We start from the raw sequence: 24,647 nt of genomic DNA, 5'->3' as shown, positions 1-24,647 counted from the left end.
AATTCTATCTCAGTTACAGGTTTCACATTCTCAAAATCTAAGCAATCATATTTATAGGGTTTTCTGGCTTCATCCTTCCCAACAATAATGGAAAGCTGAGGAAGGACTAGGGCAGTATTTATCAAGGGAGCATGCACTAGGTATGAGACTTGGAGTTTGTGTGGGAAGGAGTAAGGAGGCAGCCCAGTTTTGAGGACCAAGAACTTGCAGTGATGCATGGATTGAAGTGGCTGAGTGGGCACCTACCTGACACATAAACACCTAAATGCAAACATGAGTTAATTTGGGTAAGAAACTTGCAGTGCTGATGAGAAAGTGAGTTAAGACCATAGTATTCACTGATGCTAGCACTCTCGAGGAATTGACACACCATGACTTACACCCATTTTCACTGACAAGCTGAGGTTCCTCTTGGATGTTGTCAGGCTGTTTGCTCTCCCTGTGCTGCTCTCCTGTTTTAGAATTCTTTTTGATTTCCAGTGTGAATGTGGTTCATGTGGTTTATACTTATATTTGTACTGACACTATGCTTCAGTTCAGCACAGATAGCTTTTCTTTTGCACAGAGTAGAGATAAAACCACACAGGATAAATCCTGCTATAATAAGAAAGGCAGCTTTGATACTGTCTTATTGCTTCCTGTCAACTACTTGGACCTTTGAGGACCATGGGGTGAAACTGACCTCACCCACACCACCTCCCCGTGGCTGACCCTGTTGTGATAAGCCCATGATCCTTCCTTGGTCTACATTTTCATGGAACCACAGAATCAATTCACTTGGAAAAGACTTCTGGCATCATCAAATCCAGCCTTTGACTAAACACCTCCAGGTCAATTAGACCATGGAACTAAGTGCTATGTCCAGTCTTTCCTTAAATACCCCCAGGGATGGTGATTCCATTACCTCCCTGGGCAGCCCATTCCAATGTTTAGTCACCCTTTCTGGGGAGAAATTCCTCCAAATATCCAGCCTGAACATTTTGTGCAAGGCAGCTTGAATACAGTGAAATGTTCTGGCCTACACGCTGTACCTTTGGCCACTCTGTACTTTTTTCCTGCCTCTCATGTTTGCACTCATGCATGTGTCTAATCCCAATTCTTCTCAATTTAGGCTAGTGCATGTTATTGTTGGCTTGGTTTTATTTATTTTTTTTTTTTTTTAAAGAAAGGCCATCAATGGGTTTTTTCTCTTTTTCTTCTGCTATTCAGCAATTCTGAAATAAATAATCCCTCTTACTAGTAGTAGGTCCAGGTATTCAGGGAAATATTCAGTAGAGTATCCTCTTTGATAGTATCATGAAAATCTTTTACCTTATCAAAAATATGTTAGTTTAGTCCAAGAGACATTGTGATAAACTGCTGCATTAGGGGTTTCTGTTCTGGACATATATAAATATTTTTTTAAAAATTTTAAAATATGTTCTGGACATGATTAAGAAATGTTTAAAATCTGACTGTGAACATAAACTGTAAGTTCAATATGAAGATATATTTTATGGCATGCACGCAAACCAGGATTACATAAATACGTTGAGTCTTTTTAGGGACGTTAATAGCATGTAATGGATTTTTACAATTTAGATGTTTTTGTACTCAGTATTTTTTCAGCAGGCTTTAGCTCAAGACAGCCTGCGGCTCATAAGGCCTACAAGCCAAAGGGAATAGGCTGGCATGAACCAAGGAGACTGGGTATGAGACCTGGTTACAGCAAAACGTAAAATTCAGAGAGAGCGAACTGAGAAAGGTAACACAGAAAATACCAGAGAGAAAACAAATTAAAAGCAGCAATCTGCTAGTGTCATTTTTAAATGTAGCTATTTGAAGATATGTGCATGAGCTAATATGCAAATATTAATACAGTGAGAAATCAAGTGGGATGTCAACCATATGCCACCATGTAAGAGGAGCCCAACCCAACCAAGCTTATTCCTAATTTTCCACAAACCTGAAATGGGAGAAATTGATGTGTTTATCCATAACTGAGTAAATTCACATGTAGCTATTGAAAAACATTTAGAATCTGAGTAAGAAATTTTGGGGTTAATGTATATGTCCATCAAACAGGACAAAGCTGCAGCACAAAAATCATGGCATGATGTCATGTACATCATTCAGTACAAAAATAGGATAATCTCAGTGTTCAATTTAAGAAAAAATATTCTACAATGACTATTGGCAAATGACAGCACAGTAAATATGTCATTAAAGCAAACATTTGCTACTGTATACAATGACAAGGCTTATTTTAATTCTTCCACTTAATCTGATGACACATATAAAAATGGAGGGAGTTTGTAAGCTAACATTTCTTTTAAAAATTGCTGCAGTACTTTCAGAGAATGAACTCCCTTAGTATCAAACCATCAAGAGTGCAATTTCACATGCAAGAAACCACACAATTTTTAGTGGGAAAAAAATTGTTCCATCATGAAACATGAGATCTCAAATGATCCATATGAATTATGCTTTATCAGAGTAGTTTGCTCCTGTCAATTACACTTCCATGCTAATGCACAGCATGTTGGTAATAACCAGATTTTAGAAACGTATTCCAGCACTGTAACATTTTAAATAGCCATTCCAGTACATGCTCAAAGGTGCATATGAACTCTTCAGAGAAACCTTCACACACTCGGAGCTGCTGCCTGTTGAATTACTTACCGGGATTTCCTCAACTATAACAAGTTCTTGGAACCAATATTCTATCTAACTCCGGACTTTAAAATGCCTTTGGGATACTAAATTTATTTGGGGTTACTGTAAACTGGTGTTTTAAAAAGACATGACTTGTTCATTCATGGTCCCTACCATTTCTAGTCAACTTCAATGATAAATAAGAAATGGAGATTCACGGATCAGGTACTTTAGAAATACTGGACTATTTGGAAAGTAAATACATCTTACACAATTTCTAATTTTAGAAAAGGTATATCAACACTGCCTTAAGTGGCCCTTATAGCACATGGGGTATTTAATTTCTTTAAAATAAAAACTAGAATCTCAATAAAATTTAAAAGATTTTTTTTTAAGTAAAAGCAAGTTTTAAAATATGTTCTTAAAAAGAACCTTGCATGCCTTACTCAGTGCTCAACTACTTCAGCTAGAACATTAGAAAATTATTACTCAAAAGTGAAATGAGTCATCACCTAACCTGAAAATATCAAAGTTAAACACTAAAACGAATGAATTTTTAACATTCTTTCAATTTTATATTTGAAAGTAATCTGATGAAAATTACACTTACTCTGATAATATCCAATTGGAAGTTTTACGTTGGCTAAAGTCACCTTCCCTAAATTATAGTAGTCTGTTCCAAATGTTAGAGGGGACTTCAAGAGGTAACTTCGCTGTCTTAAACAAGTTGATGGTCTCTAATACAAAGGCATACATGACTACAATAAACTCAGGCCAAATATATGGAAGCTACATTTAGTTATGACTCATAGCATAGCCACTATGATGAGATAACTTACACATTGAAAGATGTGGCCCAGCCTGGTAGGTGTTCTTAGTCTCATACAGCCACCTACACCTGGGGCAGAGATTGTGACCCAATGGGGGATCTTAACAAAATGAAAGACAAACACATGGCCAGAAATTATGGCAGCCCTTCAGTGAAAGTCCTGTGACTGGAAAGCTGCCAAAAGGTCTCTCTTATCCATCACAGCTTTGGTGAACTCTCAAAACAGCTTTGCGTTACTTTAACTGAGGGGCTAATCAGAAGAATTGCCCTCAACTAAGATGATGTGTGGTGACAGTACCAAAAGGAATCTGTGCTCTGTGTTTTTGAAACACTCTGATTTGAGTACAGCTACTGTCACTGTTCTTCACATGAGTATCAGGATCAGTGGTTTTCACTATTATCAGTATTTCTTTATCTTCCTGAGCCCCTAGAACTGCATTACTTATCACACAACTCTTGAGAGAGCTATTGGCTCTATCTTCCTGCCCGCCTCCAGAGCTATTTTGGCTAGGGGCAGATTAGCTGTGAATAAGGTACATACCCCTTACCTGTTTCTGGTGTACACCAAGCTGCCTCCCATTCTGGTCAAGTTCTTCTCACTCCCAAAAGCTGCCAACAAAATCACTGGACTGCACATGCAATTGGTAAAAAAATTGAGTTTCCTTTCCATCTAAAAATCACAATTTTATATCGCTAATTAAACAAAAACACTGAATACAGAACATGGAAAGTAAGTGTTACTTCTTTTTAGGTTTGAGAGTGCTCTGCTGTCCTGGCTGATCATGTGGTAAATCTGCCCATGTTCAATATTACAATAAAAAGTAGTGATGTACTCTGATTATTACGGCAGGTAGATTGTGCAGTCCTCATTTTAATGGTCTCATCTTGATTTCAGTCACAGATGTACCCCTGTTAGAGGGAATCAGAACCCAGTGCTCACACCTTTATGACTTATCAGTACATCAGAATGCCAGGGTGGAAATACATACAGATTCTTCATTGCGCCAACTGTACATGTGCAGGCTCTCAACACAAACTTAGCAATGTAAATCCAGCCGTACGGATACAACATACTCCTCTGAAGCCTTATAAAAATACCAGTGCAACATAGAGCCATTTTACAAAACAATCATCTTTATAGAAAGGTATTTTAGTGGTATATGCTGAGGTAAATAATAAAACCAGACCCAAGAGAGGGCATGACCAGTGTTAAGGAGAACGCCGGATGAAATTTGGCCAAAAGCCTGTTTTATAAAAGCTAATATTTACCTACCAGTTATGATCCCTGGTAAGGTGCTTATTGCTGTAATACTTCAATATTATTCTTCAGTTTACAAATTGAAAAATATATGAAATTAGATCTGTATGAACGTTAGGTATTAGATGTCACAAATTTAAAAAGGCATTGTACCAAGTTTTCTTAATTGTTTACTAACCAATTTGATTGTAGCAGGTAAATAAACTACAGCATACATTTTACCTGACACCATGCATCAAAATCACCATAAAAACGAAGTTTATCAAAGTCCAAGTCCACAAGGAAAACATGAAAAAGTGCAAATTATGTACCCAGTATCTCTGTCACAGCTGTTTTTTCTTAATATGGCATGAAAAAGGTTTACAGCATATATTAAGAAAATTCTTACAGGTGCTCACCTCAATGTTTATATATACAACATTTTGCTCAAAGTGCTCACTATATGAAAAAACTGATTGGATAAAAATATTTAAACAGTGCTTTCTGAACGTTCAGGGAAAATTCATATAATACATCAGTCCCATTTGTTTTCCTCTTCACTCAGTGCAATGAGATGCAGAAGTCACGTCAACTTCATGAAAACTTTGCTTGCCACATTACCAGAAAACCTCAGTTACAGTGGCATTCTTGGTGTCCCATTGGGAGTGGGTCTTTTATTTTTTTGCAGGTGGCTTTGATGTTTTCGAGATCTTACTACTTTCATTCTTACTTCAAAAACTTCTTGTATGGCTTTTCGAAAACAATGGAAATTGTAGTCTATTAATCCTACAGAGACAGAAATGTTTTACATATTAATAAAGAAATTCATAAAAGTAAGTTAATGAAAACATTGCTTATATTCTGTGTTTAGTGAAATACCATACTCTCTGTCTGGAGGTCATATTCAGTGAACTGTCCAGGAATTCTTTCTATGCTATGCAAAAGCACATTTGATAAATACAAATAATTCAGTAAGCATTACAGCTTGAAACTCTCTCTGCTATGAAATACACTTGCAAGTTTTAAGAGAAAACAAATAGAAGTTCATTAGCAGATAACAGATCCATATTTAATAAGAGGCTTTGAAGAAGTGCTCAGTATGCTAGAAGAAAAACTGAAATATTTCATTACATATGGCATCATTTTGGAAATATGCTTTACAAAATAACTGTGGTAAAAATAAGTAGCATCTATTAATCAAGAAATGTGCATTTTTTGACAATACATAAACTTTGAAATGGATACTTGATAGAACTGTTACCAAATCTCAACCAGCTATATTTCATCTTACACTGTAATTAAAAAGTAATACAATAGACATGCTGTTAGATTAGATACTTACATAATAGGCAAATAACATTACCATGCCAGTGGGCTGAATGTGATCCCACAGAAAAACTGTAAAGCCTTATTAGTAGACAATTGGAAGACTTTCTGAGTGCTACAATTCTGTAATACCACAGTATGATTTTAGAATTTTGGTACTGAGCTCATGACCTCATTCAATGTAATGCCATAAGCTTTCTTAACTCAAATACTGCAGCATTTTCTCTTCAATTTCCCTAACAGGAGATACCTATTTTTAAGGTTTAAATATACCTTGTTACACTTTGTTTTGTTTTGTTTTCCCAGGAATTCTTTTGCATCTCCCTACAGTTCAGCCAAAACATTACTTGGCATTCATGAGGCACAAAAAGCTCATCTCCATTATAATACCAGAACCTTACTGCAGAAGAGTGCAGGCCACCAAGCGTCCCATCTAAGCAGACAACAACCTCACACAGTTATGGACAAACCCTAATGGATGTTTATTCAACATGGTGTCATTCTGAAACAGTGCTTTTAGTAAGTATGCGGAAGCAACACTTTTTATGCTTACAAGAGAAAGTGACTGTATCCAACATTCATATGCAATAAAGGTGGTAGGGGTATGGAAGAGACAACTGATCAGTTTAAGCTATCAAAAGCTCAGTAGGCTGTCAAACAGCCCAGAAGACATGGTACAAGTGCTGCATTCACAAACACACCAACACTGACTGGTGAAATTACTATCACACTGATGGGGCACACAAGCCCAGATGACAGCTTGCTCTTCCACTGCTGAATTTCGGTCTCAGGACATGCCACAAAGACCAGCAACTCAGTGAACATTATGTGAGTGAGCAGAGAGGTCAAGAACTAAGGGTTCAGTATTGACTTTGACCAGGGTCAAAAAGATAACAAAGGAATTTTATGCACTTTAACTGCAAAATATTAAAGCACTTCTAAATATGCAATTTTTCAAAAGCCTCCTTTCAGATATAAGAAAAGCAAGAACATTCTATCAGTCAGTTTCAAAAATTTTCACTTGGTTATTGCAGGTAAGCCGTCCCAAATGTGTATGCTGGTGTCAGCAGGTACAAATCAGTGTCAGTCAAGATGAACTAACACGGTCTACAGTTGCAGGTGGAAGCTTTACTGCATTGGATGTAAACTTCCAAATGCTTTCATATCAGAAAGTTGTCAAATACGTTTATGATTTCTTAATGCCTTCACAAGTACTTTCATCCCTTTAAAAATGTTATGTAAGCTTTATCAAGCTGTACTTACCTCAATATTTATGATAGAGTTAGAAACTGTTATCAGCTAATAACAACCTCAGTTATTCATTAACTTAATAATATAAGAGAAACTTAATACTAGAAAAGGGGAAAATACCTTTTCTCTCAAAGCTTTCTTCTCTGACAAAACAAACAAGAGCGAGGAATTTTGTCACCTCTTTTAAATAAAGGACAGTTGTATTATTCAGTTTTATGATTGCCATTGATTCTTTGTCATAAGGAGTTCCAGTGCCATCATCTTTAAGCCTAAAGAGCAATATTCAAACAAACAAATAAGAAAAGATAAGACACCAAATTAGCTAACGGAAGTACTGAGACATTGGTTCTCTCACCAAGGAATCTCAAACTTTATGAAATCTTCATTTTAATCTTTCAGGGAGACTCTTCTTCATACTACACACTACATAAACTAAGAAGACAAAGAGATTAAATTGTTTATCCCATCACAGACCAAACCTTAGATCTGGGGCTAGAAATCGGATTGTTTGATTGCCAAGAGCCTGAACTGGAACCTTATTTTTGACTCTGTAAGTTACTACACATTTACCACAAGGCTGCTTTTCATTTAATCAGTGCTTTATATTATGACTTATCATAAACATGTTAAACAGTAGGTCTGTACTGATAACTCAAAACCCAGTAACCTTGCCTGAGCAGTAGCAGCTGACTGATAGATTAAGACATCATGAGAATTTCCTCATGAGATGTTGGCTTTTGCAACATCATATTATGAAAAGAGATTTCTCTTTCACAGATGCTGAGTCATGATGATCACTGTTTTATGTTTTTGTACATTGTAACATTGTAATTTTATCCTCATTCCTGAATGCACACACAGATATTGTTAAATGGATAGTTATCACCAACCTCCCAGAACAATTCGTCTCAATAATATATTAAAGTGGTAAGTTCCACAGATGCTCCAGGAACAGAGGACAAGAAATGAATTGTAATATCAAGTCTTCAGTCTGTAGCTAAAAAATGGCAAGCAGATCTCTGGTGATACATGCTAAATAGCTACACAACCACAGTGGCAGAATGATATTTTGTAAATAAAGAGCCCAACAAGTGGTGTTGTACAGATAACTATTAAATGCATGCTCTTTTAAACTACACAGCAGAATCTTTCTCTTTACAAAAGTCAGCATCCTTTATTTTATACCTCTATAATACAAGTTCTTACACAGTTAATGAAGTGACGACTCCAAAATCTGAAACACCCGGCAGAATGCACTTCAGAGATTTTAGGTTAAGTATTCAACAGCTTATTGTTCCATTGCTTACTGCACTTCTGCAGCAGGACTCTCCCTTGTACCTTCTCCAAGAGTGCAAGAAGTCTGTCAGTGGGTACAAATGCAGAGCTACCCCAGCCTACCACTCTCTAAGCATGTTGTGCATTGGCCTCCAAGTGTAGGCATCTTAATCCACTAATTCTTAATGTGCCCCTGCCTTTCCCAGCAATGGCTGGCATTACATTTGGCCAAGGGCCAAGCCACTGAACACATAACTTGAAACGAGATGTACATGCCAGCCCAAGAGATTTCCACTTGCTAATGTACAGGAAAGGGAAACTTAAAAAATCCCAGAAAAGGTCATGTAGGGAATAGAGGACAAACAGAGAACTGAAGTGAGAGTGAAACAACTCTCTGAGGCTATCAGAGGCCACTGGCTATTAAATAAAACCAAATATGGCCCCACTTCTTTTTAAAACAGGAGGCATGCTTCTGTTGATTTCATCCCTAGGGAATAAAAAAATTATGTTTCCTTTTATTTTAGGTTGGTTTCTTCCCAATTCTTCCTCCAAATAAAATTATTAGAATAGAAAGAGGAAGATACTCACAAAAGGGACTGATGCTGGGAAGGATCCGTCCCTCAGAAGCCAGCTGTCCTGGCAAACTACCCATTCTCATTATTGTTTATACCCATATCACTTTAATTTTGAGGCTATTCACATTCTCAGTACACAGCTTTACGGAAAACATTCACAATTTACTTACCCATATATACAAGAAATGTCAATCACAACATCTATCATATCACAGCAGAGCTCGTAAGTTTGCATATCCACTGGAGTGCTGTCTGTTGCAATATAGATCTTACTGACTACATCAAATAAAAATGCTTTTTCAATCCCAGAATTCTATTCAGGAGAAGAAAAAAAAGAAAAATAAAGTGAAATCCAAGTTCTCAAATTAATCCCAAGATTTTCTGTACCCTTACTTGCCTGTTATACAAAAAAGTTAGGCTAAAGAAATTAAATTGCAATCAAGCTCATTTTGAAAGAACTGTACATACAGCACTGTTGTACTTGTAGCAAACCATAATGCTCACAAACCTTCCAACAGTTTCTGCCTCTGAGCAGACATAATGCCAAGTGACACTCCCTACCTTCACCTGGAGAGATTACATTTCTTTTCAGAAATGAAAATGGGGGGGGGGGGGGAATAGGGGGAGCAGAAAAAAAGCTTTAACGTTCAAGCTTTTGGTGTTTTAATTGTAGCAACAGACATAAAAGAAAGTTGTAATCTAAAGTTATTCCAGTTGGCCGTATGAGAAGATAGAAACAAAGGAAAGAAAACGCTGATGGACAAAGACAGTATTGTTCAGGAACTGATTTCTCAAGGAAATGAAGACATTTTTTCATTGCAGTCTGTAGCTGTTCTACTGTCTAGTTCTGTAGAACACCTTTTAGGATCACAGGAGAGAGACCAGTGTTTTGATGGTGCCTTAGGTTTCATATAGCACTGGTGGTTAAAGCCATGTTTAAAATGCTAAGGCTTGCTAAAGTGATGACAGCTATGCTCCTGTCATCCTGCCAAGCTGATTAAGATGCTCTCCATGCTGGAGATATATTGTATTCACAGCTCTGAGAAGCCAGCCAGGAATGCTAGCTCTGACTCTTTGTGTAGATAAGGTAAACTGCCACAAGCCTCTGCTTCCTGGAAAAAAAAAGTGTACTGCTTAACTGAAAACAGTAGCCTTACTGGCTGATATCAAGGGATTACAACTGTACAGTTGTCCCAGCATGAAAAAAGGAGATATTTCCCAGTATTGCTAAAGCACAAACTATAAAATACTCTTCACTATCCACCTATATGGGAAGACAAGCAACTTTCTCCATCCAACTGAACTGCCTCTGTATACGGACAGGATTTCCATTTTAACATGCCTTGGGACTGCTGCCACAGTAGTTGTGTAACCATCAGAAACCACACTGAAAATCCCTAACAAGTTTTAATAGTTTCAGCTTCTTTTGTACAGTTACAGAACTTTTCCATTTTTTCTTCCTTCTTTTCTAAGTCAAATATTTAACACATAGTTAAGTAACTAAAGCAACTCTCCTGTTTTCCGTATTTCCTGAAATAGGCAGGAAAATTTCCAGCACTAGATATGCTATTCAACAATGGCCAGCAGTATTTTGGGCATTTTCTTCTTAAAGAGTTATTCTTCCATCCCTGCAGAGAGCTAAGACTGCAAACATCCATTAGTAATAATAGAGTAGAGAGGTGAATTTCTTGCATTTCATAATGGAAAAGACTTTCTGAGTGGCATAGTTCAGTAAATCAGTAATTAAAAAATATTCAAAACCAAAGTATACACTGTGGATACCTTAGGCAGATGGGCTGAAGTACAGGATGTACAAGGAGAGCCGCAGAGAAATGGCTTTGTTCAACCTGAAGAAGAGAAGACTCATTGCTATCTACAGATACCTAATGTAAGGGTTCAGAGAAGCCAGAGCCAAACTCTTCTCAGAGCTACAATGTTGAAGGACAGACGCCAAAAGGCACAGGCTGGAATTCCAACTTGATGAGAAAACAATAAAAATTAACGTAAGAGTGATGAAGGACTGGGAGTATGCCGACCTGAGAGTTTGTAGCATTTCTATCCTTCCAAATGCACAAAGCTGAGCTGGACCCAGCCATAACCAACTTGGTGTAAGTGGCCTGACTGAGCAGCAGCTGATCTCTAAAGGTCCCTTTCAGCCTACAGGGTTCCATGAGTCTGTGTTCTTTGAGCAAGAAGAACAAAAATGTATGCATATTTATGCTGGTTGTTCTGGCCACATATGGGAGTTCTGTAATTTTACTTTTTAAACAGTAATTCTGACAGCACCTCACACAGTTCAACAGATCCTGTCAAGTAAGATTAATTACAAGACTCTCTTGAAATATCATGTAAGTACATAGCTGTAACTCATTGCCAAAATTGTATTGGAAAATACAAGCCATTTCAGACAGAAGAAGCTGAAACTTGAGCACTGCAGTGTCATTCATGAAAAGTCAATTACAAAGTTTTGTATTACACGAAGAGAGACAGCAACAATTTCAGCTGTACAGGTAAGATGCAGAGATGCACAATTATTAAGATGCCAGTGACAAAAAAAAAAAAAATGGCTACATTTAACAATGAGAAGTGATTTTTTTTAATCTCAGAGTTCCAGGTGCTGCAGCCTACCTGTACTTGCAGTGACAGTTCAGAAAGTTTTCTGAACGTCTCTCATGAACATCTAGAGACATTTGCCATGCCAGCAGTTACACCTGCTGGTTAAGGGCAGAAATTGGACTCTTAACATAAACTACGCTTGCTTTCAATTGCAACTGATCCATTGTTGTAGGACCTGCTGAGAAACTGCAAGTATTTGCTTCTTTAGAACTTTGTATGGTGACAGAAACCTCTGTGCAGGATGGACTGCCAGGAGTAGTAACCATTAAATTTACCCCCACGCCTTCAAATATGTAATTTGCCAGGGTTTTTAATACAACTGTAAATGAAAAATTAAAGGATTTCCCGTTTTTTTTGTGTGGAAACTACTCAGCAACTGCTACCCCTAGACTGCAAAAAAACCCAAACAGAAATGACAGAAACAATAATAACAAGTCATAAAAAAACAGGAAAAGGTGGATAAAAAGTACTATTCAAAGAGACATTACATCATTAATGCCTACGGAAAATGACAATAAGAAATCAACTGTTTCTGTTAGTAGAGCTGGTGGGTTCCTTACTGAATGAAAGGCTGCCATTGATTAAATGAGAGCAGGATCTGAATTGGCACCAGTTCTCCCTGACACAACCCTACAGTCTGCAGAGAAGATGCTACAAGTACTCTGAATCGATGTAAGAATATTCCATGGTTAATCTGAACCAAGAGTCATCGTGAAAAATCTGCAATGAATAGATGAGATTTTATTTTGGATAGGTAAAAACCATGAGGTACTTGAAATTCAAACCATGTTTCTCAACTATATGGGGTGTGATGATGTAGAAGACAGTTTCTATTCTTTAAATAGAATGGGTTCAGTAAAAGTGGTAGTATTCCTCCAATTGCTAGGATAGGTAAGCAGGCCTGTCTTTTTCAGCTTTAATGTATGAAACGAAACCATAATTTGGCCCTAAAAAGCAACTCTCAAAAGAACTTAAGAGGATATTGCCAGTCACATTCAGTTAGCAATCAATTTTGGACAATTATTTAAACAGGTCTTATATCACACAGCAGATTTCATTAATTAATTTTAAGCACTGCATTTGCAGATTACAAAATTTAAATAATTATTGAAACTGTACATAGTTTTATTTTTACTATAATAGTTTGTTTTAATACATACTTTTTAATATTCCTTTAAACAAAACAAACAACCCTCAAATGAAAATTTGCTTTCCCATGTCACACAACTTGATCGGTTGATAAGGCCACAGTAATTAAGAAATAGGCATCCTTCTATATTAAGCTGATCAGTGTGTTAGTCAGGTAAGACTAATATGAATTTTGAGTGCCAGTTATTTAATGACTTAAAAGCAGTTACATTAAAGAATGCAGAAGCAGTATTATCACACTGATGGTTCCTCAAACATGCCTACACACTGTGGTGTTATGAACTTGGGCAAAAACCTGCTGTGAACTTGAGTGATCGCAGATCTGTTTTTGTAGTTGTCAGCTTTTTATGTTGGAAGTCTCCATAAATGAAAGCATTTCCTAATGAATGCTGCTGTAAAACCAAAAGTAGAACTAATACACCCACACCCTGATATCCGACACATAGGCTTCCTGAGGTAAGGCATGACCAAAATCCATGCCAAAATTTGTTGTTATTAAGTTGCCAAGGTCAAGAGGCACCCCCTAACTAATTGTACGAAGGACAATGAGGTTTAATCTTCCTGTGGTTGCAAATAGTCATTCTGACTCTCTCTATCTACAAACAGAAAATACTTGTAAAAACAGCAAGCATGCTGAGGACATAGTGATGCAGCTACACATGGCCTTAAGTCACTAAAAAACTGGAGCAAAGAAACAGTCCAAGACTCTTTCCCATACTGAACAGGGGAGAGATAGCACACCTCCCTCATTTTCTGGACTTCCCATTTATTTTACATACTTGTTCTTCCGTACAAACTATACCTGATATTCTAGGTATGACTGGAGCTGGGTGTTCCAGACACACAAGCAACTGCTATCAGCCATTCAGGAAGCTGCCTGCGCTCAGTTCACGTGGAGATTCTGTACAAACCCTTCACCAATTCCAAACAGTGAGGAGACTCCATACAGAGATCTGACTCACAATGACTGACCGGAGTGACTCTGGCACAAGGAAGACTATTATTCAGCAAGCTTTCTCTGAAGACTGTGTGCCAAAACCACTATCAAATTGCTCTATAATTGTTGTCATCTTTTCTTCATTACCTTTCTGTTGGGGAGTTTTGAGACTACATGATAATAACTGGTATACAGTCCAGGTATTTTGGAAGAAACAGATCTTTGTAGCAAACTATTCATTATGAAACAGTATAAATATGCTGTTTAATAGTAAGAGAATAAATTTTGGAATGACCTTCCTCTGTTGCTAGCTTTCCCTTTCATATCCAACTTTTATCTCTCTCCATTTTCACTATGAGAAACCATGAAGTCTAATTTTTTCTTACAGGCTGTTCAATGACATCAAATAATTTCTTATGTCAAAATCACAAAAAGACACAACAAAGAATCTTGCTTGGAAATTGAAGCTTCAGAAATTAGTGCTAGATGTCCAGCACAAAATTAGAATACTGTGAGAAAGGGTGCAGTTTTCAGAGCCATTATGACCTGATTCAATGACCACTAAAATAGGGGGTTTCCCCTTTTCACAACCTACTCACTGTGCTCCCCTTCACTCACTGCCCCATGTTTCCATCTCTTACCTTGTGTCAAAAAAAGAACATGTTGGCACCTCCATCACCTGCTTTTAACTAAATTAAACAGTACATAAGTGCATGGTAATATCAAACCCACAAGGGAACAGGTGAGTGTCAGAACCAGTACAAAGGAAAGAAAGAGAGCAGACATACAGGAAGAGTGGAGCAAGCAATCTCTTCTACAGTGGTAACAAACCACTAGATATACAAAACTCCCTAACTGGCTTTCAGATAACTGTGGAAGCAGTGGGAGTTGTGGTGGAGTCTACATCTAAAGATTTCACAATATAAGATTTTCTTTAACTTGGTAAGCTTCCGATACAAAGTAAAATTAATTCTGGGAAGCACTACAGACAGCTCCCCATATGAGGTCAGACTAGATTATGTTCTTTTAAATATTTATTCATAAAAAAATTAAGTGCAACTTAAACAAATACATGCGGCACTGACTTTTGCAACATTCAGACTGATGTTACAAGCAGAGAAGTGATGGCTGCTAACCCACTTTATGTGACTCAGGAAATATTGTGAGTATCTCAGCAGCTCATCAGTGCTGTTTAATACACATGGAGGTGAGACCAAGCTGCATGGAGGTACATTTCAACTAAGTTCTGATAATTTCTCTGAGAGTTCACATTGCTCATGCTCTCTAAGAAGGCAGTGAACAGAGTATCCGAACATGCATGTTGGACATTGCCAGATCTATAGACAAAGGATATAGTAAGTACTTACTGAAATAAAGATGTTAAGCAGGTTTTCCAATGTTGGGAGCTGTGGAATCAGTTTCTGTACCACTTTGCTAAATGCTTCAAATATAGAATGATCATATATGCTTGTCAGATAAAAGCTGGAAAAAAATGTCACCACATTTTCCTTTTAGCCACATATTGTGAACATGATGTACCTTTCATAATATGAGTGAAATAAAATATTGTCAGACAGTAAGTGCCTACACTAATGCAATTACCCTCTATGATCAAAAGTCATTATATGATTGAAGCACAGGATTTCACCTCTATATTAAAAAATCCCCCAACCTAGACACTGAAACCTAGAACTTGATGTAGAATGCAATTCTTTAATGCAATTCCCACACTGGTATTCTTACAAAATATATTTATTGAATTTCAGGAGAGGACTATTACTGAATATGTCTGTTGTGATCTACTTTTCAAAAGCTGTGGACCCATTTATGAGTGCAGTGATGCAGTCGAGTAGTTGAGAGCTCTAAAGAGCTGGCATATTCATGGAGCAGGCCTCTCTTTTTAATAAGTTTGTACTTGGCTTTACAGTGCTAAGAAAGCCATGACAGCTTTATGACCTCTGGTTCCGTCTCCAAAGTCCACTACTTGTCACTACTTGCTACAGTAACCCATTTTACCAGAAGACACAAGGCAAAGATACAGCACAGGCCTTCCCAAGGGGCTCCAAGCAGGCTGCAGCACGGAGGATGAGCAACTGGGAGGGGACTGTGTGGTAGAGAGCTTTCAAGGAAGACAAAAGTGATGTAGTGGCACATACACTCCATTGCCTGGAACTCTACTGGTTGTCGTCACTGTCCGAGCCAACTTATTTCAAGACAGCAACTGCAGCAAAAACTGATAGGATTCTGGCATGTTTGTCCTCTGTTATTAAGCAGCTCTCCATCTTTCCCTTCAAGACAGCAATCAGAAATAGGATTCTTTGGCTCAGGTCAAATGCAGTATCTGATTATCCCTTTTCTTCATATATCAAAAGCATGTTGGCTGCTGCTTCAAGAGGACAGAAAATGGTAACTTGTAAAATAAACTGCTCTCCTCTTTAGCATTTTCTGCACAGCAACTTTTCTCACCTGAGGTGAATCTTCTCCAATCCAGCATCTGCAAGGTCATCATTTGCCCTCTGGTGAATATCCCTCTGTGTTTCAATCTTGTGATCATCAGATAAACCATCCACTTTATGGATAAAAATTTCAAAGTTGATGTCTGGATTCACTTTATAGGCTCTGGTCACAGTAAGATGCAGCCGAGCTAATGCTTCCATATAATCATCCTAAGTAAGGAAAAATAAGTTAGGAAAGTGTTTAAAAATAATAATAATAAAAAAATACATATAAAATTTTATGATACTTATTTTTAGATAGTACTACAGCTCAACAACAGCTTGATATTTTTAATGTTTTATAAGTAGAAGCCTGAGCATACATCCAGCATGTGCACCAGTCTCATGCTGTCATCACTCAGCAATCTGAGCAAGAACCCTGAGATGTTAAAACAAATCAGTTAACTTCTGAACACGCTACAGAGAGAGATTAAAAATAGCCAAGCAGGTCTTCAAGTTTTAATGACTTCTTTTAATGCGTGTTTGTGATGTAGATTATTTATTTACTTTGAAAAAACCCTGTGCTTTTCAACCCATTTGTTCATTGCTGAAGGAAGAAAACAAAAAAGTAGCTTAAAGTTCCTTTTTTTTACCTGAGAATCAATAACAAATATCAGTGCTCCAGTGCCTCTGAAAATCATCTCATAATCAAACGTAGGGTCAAAGAAGTCAATCTGCCCAGGAAAATCCCATATCTGAAAGTTGACAAAGGAGCTGTTGGAGACATCCTCTCTGCAGATCTTGTTTGTGCTCTCCAAGAAGAGAGTCTCATTCGGCGACATTTTGTGAAAGACAACTTTCTGAATGGAAGACTTTCCACTTCTTCTCAATCCCATGAGCAGGATTCTTGGCTTAACTTCAGTACTGAAGGGATCATTGAAATCCAAAACTGAATAAAATCATAGAAGAAGAAAAGGAATATACTATGGCAATATAATTAGTAACTGCCAAAAACCATGCATTTTATATTTATTTTCATGAATTTTTTATATGAATTTATGCAAATGCTACCAATGTTTAAGCTTAGAGAGCAGTGCTACATGCATTTTCACTTGAATTATTTGCCCCTTAGGGTATACTATCACAAAATCTACTTCTCACCTCCAAGACAGAAACTGCAGAAGGCTTGACTGCTCTGTTTGTATGTGAAAAATCTGTTATCGCACATAAACATCTTAAAATGCCTAATTTTACTCTAATTCTAATTAACACTATGCCACATATATTCTTCTTCAAAAGTGTATCATCTGACAACAAATACCCTTTTCAGCAGATAGCTACATCACACTGCTGGAAGAACAGAGTAAGACTGTGTTAAGTACTTCTGCATGATCCTTCTACCTGAGGGCTTCCTCTCTTGAAAATCAATCAACAAATAAATAAATTAACAAATAAATGAAATCACACATGCAAGGAGCTACTGGCAGAGTTCAACTCAGCAGGCACACAATGCTTCTGTGTTGGAACTTACAGTACTGAGCTTGTGAGGAACCTTTCCTAAAGTGCTTAGGATTTCACCTGCTGCTCAGTAATTTGTGTTACGATCTGTAAAGGTTTGTCATCCAGTAAATAAGATTACAGCAAATCATCTGCCTATTTGCAAAACAAAGGCCTGGGAACACTGAAGTTTCATTGTGTTACCTACCCCAGTTTGAACGTGGCACCACTTTTTCTGGTGCTGATGCAGTTATATCAGCATCAAGTCGTTCCAACAGTAAACTATGCTGTTATATCTGTAAGGACATGAATGTATAGCTATCCATTCCTGCAGGCACACCAACTTTAGCTTCAGGTATCTCTAATCAAAACACTTAAAGCAGTCTAAATTGCTGCATTTAGTTGGCCTATAACTTTGAAATGTCCATTGGTGCTGAGGTGAAATGGAGCTGCCCTTATATGTAAAAAGCTTTGAAACACCTCTGTGACTCTAGTGTCTAACACAAGCAATGCAAAAAAAATGAGCTGTCAATACTAAATCCACAGAGTACAACTCAAGAGTACACTGAGGTCAGGTTTAAAATACTGATCACACAACAGGCTAAACAAACTATCCAGTGAGTTTTGGTAGACCTTCTCCCACCCACTGCACTACAGACTATTCAGATTGTACTTCATAGCACAACATAACTGCATATCTTTTTCTTCTGGGATAAGCTTTGAATTGCAGAAAACTGGCACACACGTATTCACATGCATCATTCTTGAATATGCCCTGCAAAGGTTAAGTGGTCAGCTTCACTCCCAAAGTATGAAAAACCAAACCAAGAAACCTCATCAACAATTTGAACTTGCCAATTTATTACATAGTCTTATCAGCCAAAGAAATGGAAAGCTTACAGGAATCCTTTGCCTAGGAGCATGTTTTGCACCCCGGGTGGTGACCACATCTTGCGTCTTTCTTGTGTGCCAGAAGCCTCAGTCACAGCTTTCAGAAACACAGAAGCAGCGTATGCCTGCCAGGAGGGTACAGAACCTTGTCCAGGTCTGTTTGTGCTTCCCAAATTTGAGTGACAGAAGTAAAGCTTCTCAAACTGAAGGTACTGCAGTGTTAGCATAAAACATCTCCTGGCACCATCTACTGGCTTGTGAGAGGTTGTGCCACTCAGTGAAGGTCCGTGTCACCAGTGAATGACAGAAGTTTTCAGTTCATTATTGGAGGGAACCTGTCCATTTCAAATACAATTGAAAGGCCTTGGCAGATATTATCTGTGGTCTTGTCAATTATCACACGTGAACACTGCCAGGCAGGAGTAGTGCATAGAGGAAACACTTTCAGGCAGAACAGGGATAGGTAAGTTTGTAAGAATTTCATACCTATAAATACAGCAATGGCCACTTCTGCTGATCTACACACAACAAATTTAGGAAGTAAAAAACTGAGGTCAACAAGCTCCTTTACTCTTCCCATCAACTTGAACAGAGGTAGTACCTCCTGTGGCTAGGAGAAACATGTGCCTACAACACTTCACATCTCCAGAAGAATAATAAACATCTGCTCTATGATGACATAACGACATTTTATGTTTTGGGGGCACAGTCTTGTCAATAAACCAAACCAAACTTGCAAGATTTAATGGTATATCCTCCATCTCACTCTGGTTTTTGGCCATCAGAAGAGAAAATAATTTATTCAAAGTTTTACAAAGACTTCATAAAAGCATATAAAGAACAGTCTTCAAGTTGAAGCTTTATTGCATGTTTCAAAAAAAACAAAGCCTCCCATTTGCTCTGTAATAACTGAACTTACGAAGTCTCATCTACATGGATTTGTACTTTGTGTCCCCTTCCTCTTCCCACCGCAATAACACCAACTTCCTCCTGTATGTCTTATGACATCTCCAAATAATAGATATGACATGCTGTGGCTGATCTGGAGCTCAGCACATTTCAGTTGGTTACACTGTGTACACCCGTCTCCCAGCTGCTGCCACAGTGAACACACAAAGCTGCTCACCTGTCCCTCTGAGGACACTCATTTAGCTTTCTCCTCTCTTCTGAATGCCAGTTTTCCTCAAACTTGTGGGAACTTAATAACCTTTGAGACGTCTTTTGTTCAGATTTGGTTGAAAGTGGAGAGCAGTTTCCAAGATTCTGACCATTGATGAGACAACCAGAGGACAGGCTACCTACCTAACTCCCTTTTCTTTCAGAAACAAGCTAAAAACCCACATATATATCTGAAGAAATATTTAAAATAACTTGGAGGTTTTGTGTTGTGGTATTAAATTGTCTCAGGCTGCTAGACTTTTACTGACTGTAATGCTTAACAGCAGGAAATTGCTTTCTATTAAAGCTATGCTAAAAAAAAATACAGTTGCAACTGCAAACAGAATTAGAGATGAGAAGAATGAAGACCAGCTCTTCTGCTAGTAAGACTGTTACATAGCTTTTGAAATCCTGCCAGTTCAAAGACAGGGAAATGTAAGAGTATCATCCAAACCTGATGAGATAGCAAGGCTTCTACAGCACTTCCCTCTCAGAGAGAGTTAAGAGATTACCTTATATGTAAAGGAATTGGACGATGCATTGCCTGCCCACATTCCTTTGCAGGAGTACATGACAACTCCTTTCTTAATTTGCCACAGAAATGCCAGTAGATGTATCACTGTAACTTCCCAGACTAGGTTACTGAGTGAGATCATAATATGCCCAAGAGAAACGCTAAACTCTTCTCTTGTATAACGGGAAAGATAGTTTTCCCTATTGTGAGATGCAACACATTCCTTCTTCATTCACTTTTGCAAAGAGTCATCTTGTAAAAGGCCAGTCTCTAATGCATATCAACAGCCCTTCATATTTCAATTTTTCTAAGTAGCCATTAAGAACAGAAGCCATGCTGGTTACAGCCCATTCCTTTGAAGTATTCACAATTTTAACAAACCTAAAAGCACTTTTCCCCAGAGAAGCACTCAATTCCTTACAAAACTTCTGTTAACTGCAGTTGTGTCCTTGCTTATGGAGTGTGTTTTGCATGCATTGCAACATGCAGAAGAGCACAGCTCTGAGGAGTTGAGAACTGCACGTAGCAGTCCCAACCTGTCTCACCAGTACACAATGAATACTTTAGTATCTGCTTTGTGCTATTAGATATATATATAGATCACTAAAAAATTCAGCCCATCCTGAATTACAATTGCAATTAATTGTCAAAGCAGGTGACTATCCACACTTTGCAGGCATATGGGATGGGGATGCCACGTTCTGTGCATCCCACCAGCTTTCAAACGTCCAAATAAAACATCACAGCTCATCTGTTCAAGGAACATAAAGCCAAAAGGAATTATTTTGCTCACGCTTCCATCTGCAAGGTAACAAGCCTCTGCGTCTAGTTTTGAACTAATACAGCTAATAATGATTTTTCTTCCCCATTAATGCAGTTATATTAAGTCCTAACCATTTCTGTGTAAAGGAGAGGTAGCAGTCCCAAACTTTCTACTCTTACCTTCAAACCCATTGTATCATTTCCAGTACTGCTGTGACTGTGGTATTTGCAGCATTTTGAATTGCTGTCAAGACAATGCCCTTACAAAACACATACAATGAACATCTTCAACGCTAACGGATGGCCTGAGACTAAAGAGTTAACAGGAAAAGTTTGTATGCAATGAAGAAGTCTCTTCAGCTATGATGGGTTTATAGGCATTGCAGAAACGCCTGGTGGAAGGAAATTCTTGTGGGTACAGAAAAGACTCAGAACCAGAAGACCTGGTTCCACGCTGCCACAAGAGCAGCACTCTGCAGTGGTATGTCTTAGAGCCACTTCCTTGGACACTCTGCAGAGGGCTTTCCTGCTTCTAAACACTTTTTAATTGCATCCATAAAAAAATATGACTAGGCTTTATGTAAATTTAAGTGTTTTAAGGTCCCTGAATATGACTCTAAGTGTAAACTAAGGTACAAGAGTCATGGTTTCAGCATTGAAGATGGAGGCACAAACCCAGTATAGGGTGAGGGATGACCAATGTGAAGTTTTGAAATCTTCTGCATGCTTACAAGGAGAAATTATGCTTTTACTTTTAAGCCTGGCTTCTCTCTTTAAGCCTGGCTTCTCTCTTCATTGTCAACAGCCGTGCATTGAAGCTATTCTTCTTATACCGCCCTTTTCATTCTTTCTTTGTAGAAAAGTGGAAGCTGTGACACTGAATGTTGGACTACTTGTTGTATGGAGCCAGAAAGAGAGGACAAAAAAAGGGGAAAGCCACTTGCCCTGTAGCCCAGCATTACACAAAACACAGACTCAAATCCCAACTGCCTCCATTTCAGATGTTGTATGCCTCTTTCTCCAGAGAATTCAAAATTAAACAGGGAATCTGGACAGCTAAAAGGATTTTGTTGTAATCCTGTGTAAAATAGTCCCTGCATGGACTGTCTTCTCCTGCTATTCAGGATGTAAAGGTTCTTATCTGTTAAGTACAATATTCTGGTGTTACTATAAAGAAGCAATTGCAATTTCTAGCAGTCTAACAAGCTCCTAATCAAAAATATCCATATGAATTTGTCTGAAGGCTGTATATGGGTTACTTCTCTACACAAAATACTAAGTGTAGCACTAAAGAAACACATTAAAATTTATTCTCTTTGTATCAAAATGAAGGCAATTCTTTAGCAGGTTCAAGCAAGACTTCATTTAGCGTCAGTTATAGCTCTTACAGTCTAACATTCCTATAGTTTTTAACCATGAAGGCTTACACTCAAAGCACTGACCTTCCTCCACTCCCCAAAATTACATTACTGAATGCAGCACCTCCCATGGCAGCCTGGAGGACTGGGCCTTTAAGGAGACTGGCTCCACACGCTAATATCAATGTAGACTTAAAACATGTGGCCTTTTATTATGCTCTTATAAAAAAGCACTTCCTTTTTTATCGTGCGATACTGAGAGTTCTCCAAGCTCCTTTGTGAAATATGTCTCAGAAGAATGAATTCGGGCTCTGAATGAACGCAACAGGCTCTGAGCTGGCATTTCCTTTTTCTACTGAATGAGACTGCTTTTCCTGGTAAGCCCGTCCTTCTCAGCATCACCATCCATACTGATACGGACACGCAGCGAGTAAAGCGGCTCCTCACAAGCCCAGACAGACGGACATTTAGCAGAGCCTGCCACTGTGGGACTGACACTCGCAGCTGCGGAGCAGCCCCGGACACAGAGCTGCGTGTGGTCGCTGCCTTTTATAGCGTGACACCCAACCCCCCAGCTCCTTGGCACACTCGGGTCACATCATCAAGCTGTGGCCTCTAATAACTAATAACTCTCACCCCAGACATGAAGAATACTGATGAGAAATTACACGCACACACTATGCCTGCATTCCCTTTGCCTCCTCCCTCTTTCCCAACGCTTCCTGCTACCTGTCAGCCCTTGCTCCGCTTCTTCCTCAGAGCTCCCCGCACCCTCTGACCCACCGAGCACCCTTGTCCCGGGCCCTTCCCGTGGCCAGCGCCGCAGCATCCTCGCTCCGCCCGGCCTCTCTGCGCCCAACCCCGTCCCCAGCTGGGCCTGCCCCCCCCCCCTCTGGACGCCTCGTCTTCCCCGCACCGCTGGCCCTGGCTCCCCTCGTGCCCCAAACCCCGCGGGGAGCCTCGCCTCCTCCCTGACCCACATCCGCGGGCCGCCAAACCTCTCCTCCTGGCGGCGGCCCTGCGTGCCCCGCCACCGTCCCGGCCTCACCCCGGCCCCCGCCCCGCCTCACTCCACACCCGCACTCGTCGCCCGCCGCTACCCCGCAGCCCCCTCCGAGCCCGGTGCTCCCCCTCGGCTCTCCGGGAGCAGCCCCAGCCTCCGCCCCCGCGGCCGCCGCGCCGCTCCCCGCCGCCCCCGGTGCCGCTGCGGCCGCCGCGAGCGGCACTCACACGCCTCATCGCCGCCGCTCCCCGCGTCGCCGTCCGAGAAGGACTCGGCCCCGTCGGCGTAGCCCGCCAAGCCCACGATCTCCTCCTCCTCTTCCTCCTCCTCGTCCCCCTCTTCCTCCTCCGGCAGCTTCCTCGGCACCTGGCTCATGCCGGCCGCGCTCCTCGCGGGCCTCCGCGGCCCCTCTGCCTGCGGCGGGCTCGGGGCGCGGGGGGCGCAGGTCCCGCGCTGGCGCCGCGCCCGCCGCCGCTCCCCTCCTTCGCCCCGCACGGCGCTGGCGGAGCGCGGCGCAGCTGCCGGCGGGGCGGGCGGGGAGGCGGCGTGACCCGCGTCACCTGACGCGCCCGGTCACGGGCCGCCGGGGCCTCCGCGCCCGCCCGGGCCCGCTCCCAAGCCCGGCCGCGCCGCTGGCGACCTAGCGCCGGCGGGCATAGCCGGGAGCTGCGGGCTCACCGGCGGGTCCGGGGCCTGCCGCCGCCGCTCGCCCCGGCCCGAGCGTGCGGAGAGTCGCCCGTGGGAGCGGTGCACACGGGAGGCGCTGCCCCTGGCGTGCGGGGCGCCGCGGTGGGCGAGCGCAGTGGCCTGGTGTGCCCGGCAGCGGCACCGATGGCACCTCGCGTTTCTATTACAAGCATCCCTGCCCAGAATCCTTACAGTCATAGAGCCAAATAGGTTGGAAAAGACCTCTGGTATCATCGAGTCCAACCTATGAGTGAACACCACCATGTCAACTATGCTGCGGCACTAAGTGCCACGTCCAGTCTTCCCTTAAACACCTCCAGGGGCGGTGGCTCCACCACCCACCCTGGGCAGCTCATTCTGAATCTAATCACCCTCTCAGTGAAGAATTTCTGCCTAATGTAGAACCTAAATTTCCACTGAGGCAGCTTAAGACTATGTCCTCTCCTCCTGGCACTTGTTGCCTGGGCGAAGAGTCCGACCTCTATCTGGCTACAACCTCCTTTCAGTCAGTTT

General features: G+C 40.3%; 1 protein-coding gene across 1 annotated transcript; it reads right to left on the bottom strand.

The window, feature by feature from the left end:
- Positions 1-4,178: 4,178 nt before the first annotated feature.
- On the bottom strand, positions 4,179-23,916 carry RRAGD (Ras related GTP binding D). The gene is made up of 7 exons (XM_040058272.2): positions 23,675-23,916; positions 16,918-17,213; positions 16,296-16,495; positions 15,197-15,311; positions 9,298-9,440; positions 7,398-7,546; positions 4,179-5,486 (listed from the first exon to the last, which is right to left on the bottom strand). Exons 1-7 carry the CDS (start codon positions 23,820-23,822, stop codon positions 5,335-5,337), a joined length of 1,203 nt encoding a protein of 400 aa, XP_039914206.1. The 5' UTR covers positions 23,823-23,916; the 3' UTR covers positions 4,179-5,334.
- Positions 23,917-24,647: the final 731 nt, after the last annotated feature.

The sequence above is a fragment of the Hirundo rustica genome, chromosome 3, assembly GCF_015227805.2.
Source record: "Hirundo rustica isolate bHirRus1 chromosome 3, bHirRus1.pri.v3, whole genome shotgun sequence".
Classification (NCBI taxonomy): Eukaryota; Metazoa; Chordata; class Aves; order Passeriformes; family Hirundinidae; genus Hirundo; species Hirundo rustica.
Note: the sequence above shows the minus strand (reverse complement) of the source record. Positions and strands in the feature narration are given on the sequence as shown.

Coding starts and splice junctions, on each gene's coding strand:
- RRAGD (XM_040058272.2), bottom strand. CDS start 23,822: ATGAGCCAGGTGCCGAGGAAGCTGCCGGAGGAGGAAGAGGGGGACGAG. Junction 17,214..23,674: donor GAGCGGCGGCGATGAGGCGT/GTGAGTGCCGCT, acceptor GATTTTATTCAG/TTTTGGATTTCAATGATCCC. Junction 16,496..16,917: donor TATTTGTTATTGATTCTCAG/GTAAAAAAAAGG, acceptor TTCCTTACTTAG/GATGATTATATGGAAGCATT.